The 10,817-nt window shown below is 29.2% G+C and overlaps 1 protein-coding gene across 1 annotated transcript in view; it reads right to left on the bottom strand.

The window, feature by feature from the left end:
* Positions 1-10,817, bottom strand: part of LOC106686537 (pickpocket protein 28) — a 48,040-nt gene extending 37,223 nt beyond the window's left edge. The window contains exon 1 of the mRNA XM_067047763.1: positions 10,657-10,817. Coding sequence (XP_066903864.1) covers positions 10,657-10,784 — 128 coding nt within the window. The 5' untranslated portion in view covers positions 10,785-10,817. The remainder of the gene's footprint in view (positions 1-10,656) is intronic.

Raw genomic sequence — 10,817 nt, 5'->3', positions numbered from 1 at the left:
TTTAAGTTATTCATTTTATTAAATCCATAAAAGTCATTGTTTTTGTAATTAAATATAAGGGGTGTCTTTTGTACTTGACTATAACGCCCCATATATCAATTGGTACAAAAAAAAAATGTAACTGTTATATTAACCGTGTAGGTCCACCAGGTCGATCTGGTATTAAATAAAAATAATAAATACGCAGTATTTTGTTAATTGAATTATTAGTTTTAGCGCTAGAATTTATTTTATATTATGAATTATTTTTAGTTTTTTTCATATTGGAAGAAAATAGTTAACCGTATGATGTAGATTGGAGGAAGATAGTCCAGGTGGCGGTCAATAAAGCTATCAAAATATTAAAAGAAACATATTTATTGTTAACCAAGGTTTCGCCCCACTTTGTAGGCCATCGTCAGGGCTGATAAGAATGATGTTCTGTTACTAATTGGGGCGAAAAGTTGGTTAACAATAAGTAGTTTTCTTTTACTATTTGATACTTTTATTGACCGCCACCCAGACTATTTTCCTCGAATATCTTTTTAGTTTAGCTTATAAACCGTAATAATAAACATCGCCCACACATAATCGACAGTGCAGTTAATAAATTTCATTTATGTCTATCATTGACGAACTGAAACTCAGATCGAAACGTCGGCATAAAATAAATAAATATGGTTTTGTTTATTTATGTTGATCTTCGCTGACCGCAACCCCCGACAAAAACTTCTGCAATAATTAATAAATAAATACAAATGTCTCTATGGATCTTTTTGACAAGGATAAGTTGAGTATTATTAATGGATACTGTAGTGCACTAAGTCATAGGCATACGGCGAATAGTAAAGGTTATTTTAGTTTAGTTAAAATGTTATTATGTAATCATATAATAAAGAAATAGCTGAAAAAGAGATTCAAAAATTGTACCAATGAGTCAACAAATTGTTCAGATTTCTCGAAATCAACGAAGTTCAGTTTCATGTGGATCATTTATTGGCGTAGTTACATAATGCAATGTAAATAAAGGTTCATTAGCCTTTTTACAAGTATACACAATTTCCTTCCTCGTTACCTAAGCTATATATATATGACCTATATGTATTATAGGTTATTTTAGCCATGATGAAAACCTCCAGTTTGGGCCAAAACGTTCACGGCTGTGAATAAATAGTTGAAAACTATTTCTTAATTTTTTTCTAGAGTGCAATCCGGACCATCTTTTTCTAAATTACATACGGCCATTCATCTATATTTAATATTTCCTTTTTAAATGTATAAAATAAAACAAAAAGATAAACGAAAAAGAAAAATCATTAATCGTAATTTATAGATAAAAGTTATATTGTTTTTTTTTCCTTCAATATTTTCTGTTTGCTACTCTAATTAGGTTTAGTGTTCCTGACTTCCACTAGCGAAACAAATGCGTAGAATCACTGCTTCCGGTGAAGCCACGGCTAGGCATAAAAACAAAACTATGCACACGCTAGTCAACACAATTTTCACATATAGTTTACACTAGTAAACTATAAAAACACTAGTAACAAAAGTAATATTTTTTTCTATATTTGTAATTAATCTCTATGCTGCACCAGGCGCATTCAAAACCAGGTTTGGGGAGCCACTTGATACAAGAACCGGGAAGAGAAAAAGTCAGTTATTTCATCCCAATTTTTAATTACTTTAATTAATTGAAAACTATGTTTAATTACTAGTCTAAATTGATGAGTATGCCATGTATAGGTAGGGGGAATAAAAGATGGCGGCTGTTTCAAAAGTTAAAAGAATTAATTTTTCATTCACAGCTCTATATGTTCAAAACTACCAACAACAATAGAAAATCTAAAAGAATATTATTTAAAGAAGAAAAAATTTGATGAAATATTAGCCCTAATAGAGCTATTTACGTTTAATAATTCTCGAGATATAGCTTTTTAAAAAGTAACATATCTTAAAAATGTACTGAACGATTATTAGTTAGTCAATTTATTTTGAGAAATCTGTATCTCAGGAACTATGTGACGTAGAGATGTCTATCAGCACTCAAATTAAAGCTAGTTTAACGGACTGTAAAGTAGTTTATGACCTTTACCTTCGTAGGAATAGTAGTTTTCATGATATTTCCTAAAATAAATTGATTTATTGCTGTTTGGACGATAAGTTTGATTTATGAAAAAAATTATTTCAGAAACCGTAAGACGTACAGATGTCTGTCAGCACTCAAATTAAAGCTAGTTAAATTTACTATGAAATAGTTTATAACGGTTATCATTGTAGGAGTTTTACTTTTTATGATATTTATGCTCTTTATGTTCCATAGTTCAAGATATAGATTTTTAAAAAGCAACATTTCATAAAAAAAAATCAGTAGTTAGTGAATTTATTTTGAAAAATCTATATCGCAGGAACCATAACACGTACAGATGTATATTAGGACTCATATTAAAGTTAGTTTAATGTACTATAAAGTTGTTTATTTTTGTAGAAGTAGTAGTTTTTATGATATTTGCTCAAATAAATTGATTTATAGTAGTTCAGAGAAAATTTCATTGCAAATATTATATTCATACGCGAATAATATTAAAAATGTCATAAATGTTGCCCACTTCCAATCTACAAGTTACCGATAAATAAATATAAGATCTTATCTGGTTTCTTATTGACAATAATAATAATATTCCTTATTTATTCTGGGATTGATCCCTTTAGAATAATATACAGGCATCAGAATTAGGCTTTAGAGCCTTAGAGTGAAATACAAAATAAGAATGAAATTATAAAACGTCATGAAATATAATAAAATAATGAATTTGAAAAGATTAAAATGCACAACAATAATTAACATAATATATAAAATAAGAATAGAACAAATAAAGTAAAACCATATTTCATATCATAAAACATAAGATGACAAACAATTCTGATAATAAATAATATTTTTAATAGAAAACAAAAATGATAAAAATCAAATATATTTAAACTAAAAATGATAAATGGAAAGGTACAATTACTGCTAGTATACATATTCACAAGAATAAGCGAAAATCTGAAACATGAAGTACAGAAAATCTATAAACTGAGATGTACGATGGACGGCGGGATTGGATAACTTGGTAGAAGAAGGAAGCAAGAAAATATTTACGACGAAAGGAGTAAGATCATTCCTTCTTTTTAATAACGAAATCCCTAAACAGATTATGGTGCAATAACCTTAAGTATTAAAAACGAGTTATTTAATGACTACAATATGCGATTTTAATTTCAAATTATTTTTCTTCGAAACGTAAAAAATGCCGTTTGAATAATTATGAGAACTAAATATTCTTATTTAGTATTATCAAGTAATCATTGTGTGAATCATATATGAAGGAATGCTGTCAGTTTACACGCAAAATTTCTGGCCCTGAGTTATTAGTAATTCATTTAATCCTCTAGTTTGATCCTCTGCAAGTTTTAGTAGGACTGCTGTCGCGTGTCTAGAACGGAATAGTCTCCGATATTTTCCTGGTTACCAAGTGGTTTCCAAGGTCGCGTAGGGGTCAAATGCAAAAGAAACACTGAAGCGTCTATAATTTACAGGTTATGACAAAGGCAATCATAAATATTGTATTTTGTATGCACTTAGATACACCCAGATAAGCATTAGAGGTTATCAGACATCCAACTCAAAAAAACACGTTCTAGGGGTTATGAATCAGTAACGACTTCCTATTACTTTAAAAACAATAATAATATATATGACAATAAGATTGATCTGAAATATGCGCAATTAATTAAAATATTGTTCTCAAAAACTAGAAATAATTATAATAGCAATCCTGTCTTGTTAGTTCAGTACTTTATCATCAATTATCTTGTATAAAAAATATTTCTCATAATTTTCGATCTCTTGGTTATTTTTACTTGAACTTAAGACTTTTCCATTTCACTAGAGTTAGGGATTGGATATTGGAAGCTTATAGAACCTGTAAGGCTTCAGTGTCTGGTTAAATAGATATATTCGACGAAGGTCATCTAAAATAAACTTTTAATTTATTATTATTCTATTTCTTATACAGTGATAACAATTTTCCATCTATGTACTTTCCTTTGTTCTATTATTTTACATAACATAGTTTCTACTGACGTTGCAGGATATTTCCCAAGATCAGAATATTCTGTTGTTTTATTTTATTCTTTATTTATTTTTCCTTAACATTCTTGATATCCACTACTATTGTCCAAAATATGCTACTACCAAAAACTTATATTTCTTTTTCTCCTTAGTTAAAAAAATTTTCCTCCAGGAGTGTTCCAGAGAGAAAGTTGCTCTAACCCGCTTGAGAATAGGCTATACTGTCCTCTCACACTCTTACCTGATCAAAAAACTGCCACTTCCAACATACCAATAACTTCAGTCCAATTTCACCATTAAACATATTTTTGAAGAAAGCACTAACTATTTACCAACAATAAACAGAATAGGACTGACTCCAAATTTACCTGAAGATCTCACCGATGAGAAAGCTAAAGTTACATTGGTATTAACATTACTAAAAGCACATCGCCTCCTTTCTAAATTATAGCTCATCTTTGATTTTAATATTTTATTATTATTAATTTATTTTTTATTTTTTAATGTTGGAATCATATGCATGTGTGCGTGAGTGAATGTATGTGGGTGTGTATGTCTCTAGCTTTATTATAACAGTCCCTAAGCGTTGATGACCAAAAGGTTTTACGCCATTAAATAAAAAGAAACAAACATACAGTTTGATATAGTTAGATATATAGTTATAGTTATTAGTTAAAATATATTTTATAGTTATAAAATATAACTAGTGCACATCATCGAGATGGAAAAGATTTATGTTCAGTAAAAATAACAAAGAGATCGCAAATTTTAAGGAATATTTTTTATACATGATTTATACTTAATTTAAGGTAAAGTATTGAAACAAACGATTTTTAATTCAAGGTTAAAAATTGTTTGTTGATAATAAATTAATAGTGTTAAGTTGATGTATAATTAAAAGTTAAAAAAATTAATGAAATTGTGACAGAGTAGGGTTATTTGGCTAATATTAATGACCTGGGCTAAATAGCCTGCAATAATTGTTTAAATTTTTGGATGTGAGGTGTAAATTTATATTTAAGATTGCCCTTGAGCATGGCCGAATTGCCCGAAACGTTGGAATGTTAAATAATTAATAAAGAGTGTTGAGATTTAACCTGAATACCAGTTAAGTTATTTAAACAATAAATACTAGCCTCATGAAGATAAAATGATTATATATAAAAAAAAAATTTTCGGTTGCTATAAAAATTCTAAAATTCGAATTTTTATAGCAAACGTAAAAGTTTCTTGAGGAGAGTTTGATATCGATATCAATCTTTGGCAGCGATAATAAAAGAAAACTTCTATATTTCATAAGTGAAAAACTTTGATATTTTCGGGAATTTTTAAAATAAAATATTAAAATTTATTTGTTGATATCATTATTCGATTATCTATAATGAATGGCGGATTTACTGGTAATATTTACTTATAATATCCTAATCTTTAAATACCTTCTATATTTATACTTGAATTATATTGGTATTTATTAATTTTTTTTTAATACTGTCAGAAATAATAAAATAAGATAGTTTACATATATGAAGTTCTGGGGTTATTTTTAGAGAGCATATCACCTATGATTTTTTGGTTTAGTCATCTATTTAATACATAAGCGTATGCAGTTTTTTTTAAAAAAATTGGGGATTGAATTATTTATATTTTTTTTTCCTTAGAAAAATATTGGTTTTAATCTGATCGGGTGAAAATATTGATTTTCCGATTTTATCGGTTACAAAATATCCATATCGAATATTGGAGGCAATATTTCGATATATCGATGTCTATATCCCATCCCTAGTGCCGCTATCAAAACAGAGCAGCGATATGTATTCCCGTAATTCCTAAGTGCATTGCGGGTCTAACCTAAGAGATATTAATCAAAATTATTCATAAATCAAATGCAAAGAAATTTTTATTTTAAAAAATAGTGAACAATATTAGATGTATGGAAGATTCGAATTCAGGCATTCCATTTCTCAGTTGTGTAATTACGTTTTTCCTATGATTTTTACACATTTTTGTGACGTTTTGGGAATTGAAAATGCCTTAATGCAATTTCATGATCAGTTTTTAATGTATATATAATCCGTTTACTATATATCTATTTATTATCATTTTAACATATGCTTATTTATCGTAATGAAATATTACATTACTTTGGCTATTTCAGTGTACAAATTACTTTGGCAATTCGATTGAAAAAAACAAAAGTTCATTGTCTTAGTTTAGTAATTTTAAAATTGTATATTGTGTAATAAAAATATTTAGCCAACATGATACTAATCAAAATTTTTATTTTCTTTCCATTTATATATGACGAAATGATATATTGAATATTAAAAATAATTAAACGTTTCTCTGTAGCTATAATAAATAATAATGATGATAAGCGTAGTTCGTTCGGGTTCAAGCAGGTGACTGCTCCTGTTATCAATAACCTGATAGTAGAGAATCATGACACCTGCTGATATGGAATCCATAATATAGATAATCCTAACCTTATCTACAGTTTATCAGTTATTGCTCAGCATGTCTCAAGTAGTATAATTTAGGATTATTGTATTTCAAAGCAATATATACAAAGAGGTATTATATACAAAGAAATATAACCTTTGTCATGTTCCAACATGCTCTTCATGTTAAGGAGTAATGCACATTCTACATTTCTTTCTTTTCTTTTTTTTGTTTATATAATTTTCTGTGAAAGTAATTTCATTTTTTCTACCTTCGAGAGCACGTGTCAACAATACAATGTCTGTATTGATTTATGATTAGCTTGTGATATTAATGACAGATAGAGGAGTTCACCGATGACATCATGGTGTTAAGTTGATATAAAAAAATTTAGTTTCCGATAAAACCGTTAGACGGAGTAGACAATTTTTTTTTAAGTAAAATTTATTTTATTAAGGAGAATTAGTCAAATCTGCCACAAAATGAAGGCATTAAGTATTAGTGTTCAAATACACATTCATACAATGAATAGAAGAAAAAAAATAAACAAAAATGTAAAGAATAACAATAGTACTCACTGAATCAAAAGAGAAAAAAATTAATTTTAAAGCAATAATAAAAGTATATAAAGGAACTTGAAGCCAATAAATTATATAAATATTTGGGCATGCAACAGCACCTTTAAATATCCCGAAAAAATATGCACCAAGAGCTAACAATGCTAAAAATTAGGTTACAAAAAGTGCTTAAACTCCTACCGACTGAGAAACAAAAAATTAAGACCATCAACACCTGGGCAATCCCTGCTCTTAGTTATAGCTAATCTCGCCATCTCAAGGATAGACTCTGGTTTAACTGCTCCTAAAGGTGTTGAATCAACAATCGTGTCACAAAATGAACGACTGACAGAATGGAAAAGCAAGTCTCTACCTCGGTGATTCTATAGCCAACTGAACGAAGCCTCCATAGACAAAGAAAGATCAGTTAAATGATTACAATCTGAAAGGCTATTCTCCGAGACAGAGGGATTTGTGGTTGCTATTCAAGATCAAGTTATTGCCACATGATCATATAGGAGGTATGTGCTAAACGACGCATCAGATAAGTATCGATTATGCTCGGTGGCGCTGGAATCAATCCAACATATCACGGGTGGATGTGGAGTGTTGGCTGGTACTGAATATTTACAGAGGAACAACAATGTGGCCAAAATTTTGTATCAGGGCCTGGCAGTGAAGTACAACCTTGATGTTAAGACCTTATTGGTGATAAGAGCCCATACTACAAGTACCACCCGAATAGACTCCTCCAAAAAGGTCCTCTTAAGCTCTATTGGGATGAATCAATAATTACGGACCATACAGTACGCCATAATAAACCAGATATCCTCCTTATAAATCTAAGAAAAAAGAAAGCGGAACTGTTAGGATCCCCAACGATTGTAATATAAGCTCCACTGCAGGAGAAAACTGAGGAAATACCAGGAATTAGTGATAGAATTGAAACAGCTATATCAATTGGAAGGTGTTACCACTACTCCATTCATAATATCAACGAATGGGCTCACACCAAAATCGACAGTGGAAGGCGTGAATGGTATGGGAGTGCCTATAGACCTGCTAAGAGAGGCCCAAGTACTAAGAGTCATATTTCTTAGACATAGCACGATATAGTGCGAACATTTTTAAATATTTGAATTAAAGGAAAAATAAATAAAAATATGAAAGTGGTTGGACTTCTAGGTCCCCCACCTTAGATATTCAACCCGCAATAGTAAGAAAAACCGACTATAATAATAATAGTAAAGAAATGTATAAATATTGAATAATACTATCTTAATATGTATAAATACAAATATAAATCTATATAAAAAATATAACAAAGTAAAACTGATCCCATAATAAAAATAAAATAAAATAATTTATGCACAAGACAAAGAAAATTAAATTCAAGCAACAATGAAATTTTTTAAAAATTCCGGATTTGAAAATTGAAAAATAAGTTGGATTTACAATTTCTTCTACACTGTCGCACAATCAAACTTTTTTTAAATATTGAAGGCTAAGAATTTCAATTTCAAATTTATCGAAAAAAGAAATAAAATTTCTAAAAATACATAGGCTTTAATGTAATTGAAAATCTTAATCAATAGATCCGTGAGAATGACTAGAATGGCCGAAACGTAGTAGTTATAAAAAAATAAAATACTATTTATTTTTTTATTAATTGAAAAACAAATTTATCTCAAACAAGAAATTAAATCTCTATATATTAAAGGGAATGATCGAATCTTTGTCCACAATAAACTTTCTTAATACTGGACCGATTTGAGTGGTGTTTATTCAAAATGTTCCCTTTTTCCCCATGAGAAGATAATGAAATTGATGGATTCTCAAGAAGGGAATCAGAGTTAATGCCTTATAAGGGCAAAATATTGGTTTCAAATAAAGAAACAATTTTCTAACGTTTTATTTTATATCTCCAGTTCTAATTCGTTTAATTATACCCATTTGTGCTCTTTGGTGCAGTTTATAGAGCCCTAAACCAATATCAAATATCAACATTGTTTCGCTCCGAAAAAAATCTTTTACCACTAAATGTTTTCAATATAATACTAATATTGAAGCACAGAGAGGATTATTATTTAAAAACTATTCATATTTTATGTAGTATATACATGAAAATATTACAGATAATAAAATTGTCTTAAATAATAAGATACAATCGCATAAATCGACCCAGTAATAACGATGTATGGCGAAGTTTGCTGATATCATTTGTGTTACCATAGTTACCGTCTTACCACTTCATGTATATATATAAGGGATATTCATGATCTTTAGTTTAACATGTTTAAGCATGTTAAATAGAAAAACTTCTGTTAAATGAAGAAATATATCCTTCTTTTACCATGTTAAAACGATGTAACATATAACATGGTTGAGAGTCTGTTACTAGGTCTGTTAAATGGAGAATGACGTCACACAACAGACCAGCAGAGCTCGTTACCGTTTTGTTGGTTGTTGTGTTAGGTTACTTTTTGTAGCCGTAGTTTGTGTACTTGTACTACTCGTAGTTTGTGTTTTGATTGTGTTAGTGTTGTTTTGGATGTTTTAAAACAAATAAAGAAATGGCTGACAATAATAATAATGTAATGATAGTTGTCAATTAGCTCATCTTGATTCTCTTCCTTATAAGACAAGAGATTCTTGTGAACTTCTATATTTCACTTATTTTAGGCATGTTGTAATGAATTACTTATTAATGAAGTAAAACAAGTAGCTAAAAAACTCCGCTAGGAGCTCTTATGCATTTAATATAACTTTAAATAGGGCTGCTCACAATCCTATGTTTATAATATTTAATGTGGTAAAACATTTTACATTTAACAAAACATCATGAATACCCCTATAAAAGGGAACGGTCGAATCTTACAAGGACTTGCACTACTAATTCACATTTTATTCCTGTTTTTTTAGAGGGTTCGGAAAAACAGAAAAAAAAAAAAATACCACAAGGAGGCCCCTCACCTCCGGATATTTTTCTAGTAGGACCATATAGAATGGATAATTCCCAATAACGAGATAAGTATCGTAACCTTAAGTACCACAGGTAGAAAAAGGTAATACTCAACTTGATCTATGTAACCATACGTAAAGCAACCACTAATTTATTGTTTTTTTATTCTGTTTTAGAGGGATCAGAAAAAAAAATCTTAGCACAAAGGAATGTCATTGTATATATTGGTTCAATTTATGCTGCCAAATCACAATAATAAAGTATACATATATGTTTAATTTTAACTAAACACAATAATATAAATCAAACTACCAATTGAGTTCATTAAATCTATATACATCCTCAAATATAGCAATAGCGAGGCATTGCCGGGTCAGCTATTTATATATAAATACTCATCACTTTGTTGATCTATTTTATATTATTCAACATTCATCTTTTAACCTCTAAAGCATTATACTCAATAAAAAATAACAACTTTACTAGTATTTCGTTGCTATCTACGAAAGTTGATTCTACTGAAGTATTATCAACGTATAGTACTCTGTATGTAGAAATAAACATAACTAACTATATTATGTCATAATAAATAATAATTATATTACCTTTCATATAAGGGTCGATTAGGCTCAGATAAATATTTGAAGCCGTGTAATGTCGTAGCATCGCAATACTTTCTTAAGCAATTTATAAACTTTTGTTTTCGATTTGGTTCTTCAGACTCTTGGCGCATTGCCAACTGTGAAATGGTGATCTGTTCATCTCT

Source organism: Halyomorpha halys, unplaced genomic scaffold, assembly GCF_000696795.3.
Source record: "Halyomorpha halys isolate HHAL.00 unplaced genomic scaffold, Hhal_1.1 Scaffold835.1, whole genome shotgun sequence".
Lineage (NCBI taxonomy): Eukaryota > Metazoa > Arthropoda > Insecta > Hemiptera > Pentatomidae > Halyomorpha > Halyomorpha halys.
Note: the sequence above shows the minus strand (reverse complement) of the source record. Positions and strands in the feature narration are given on the sequence as shown.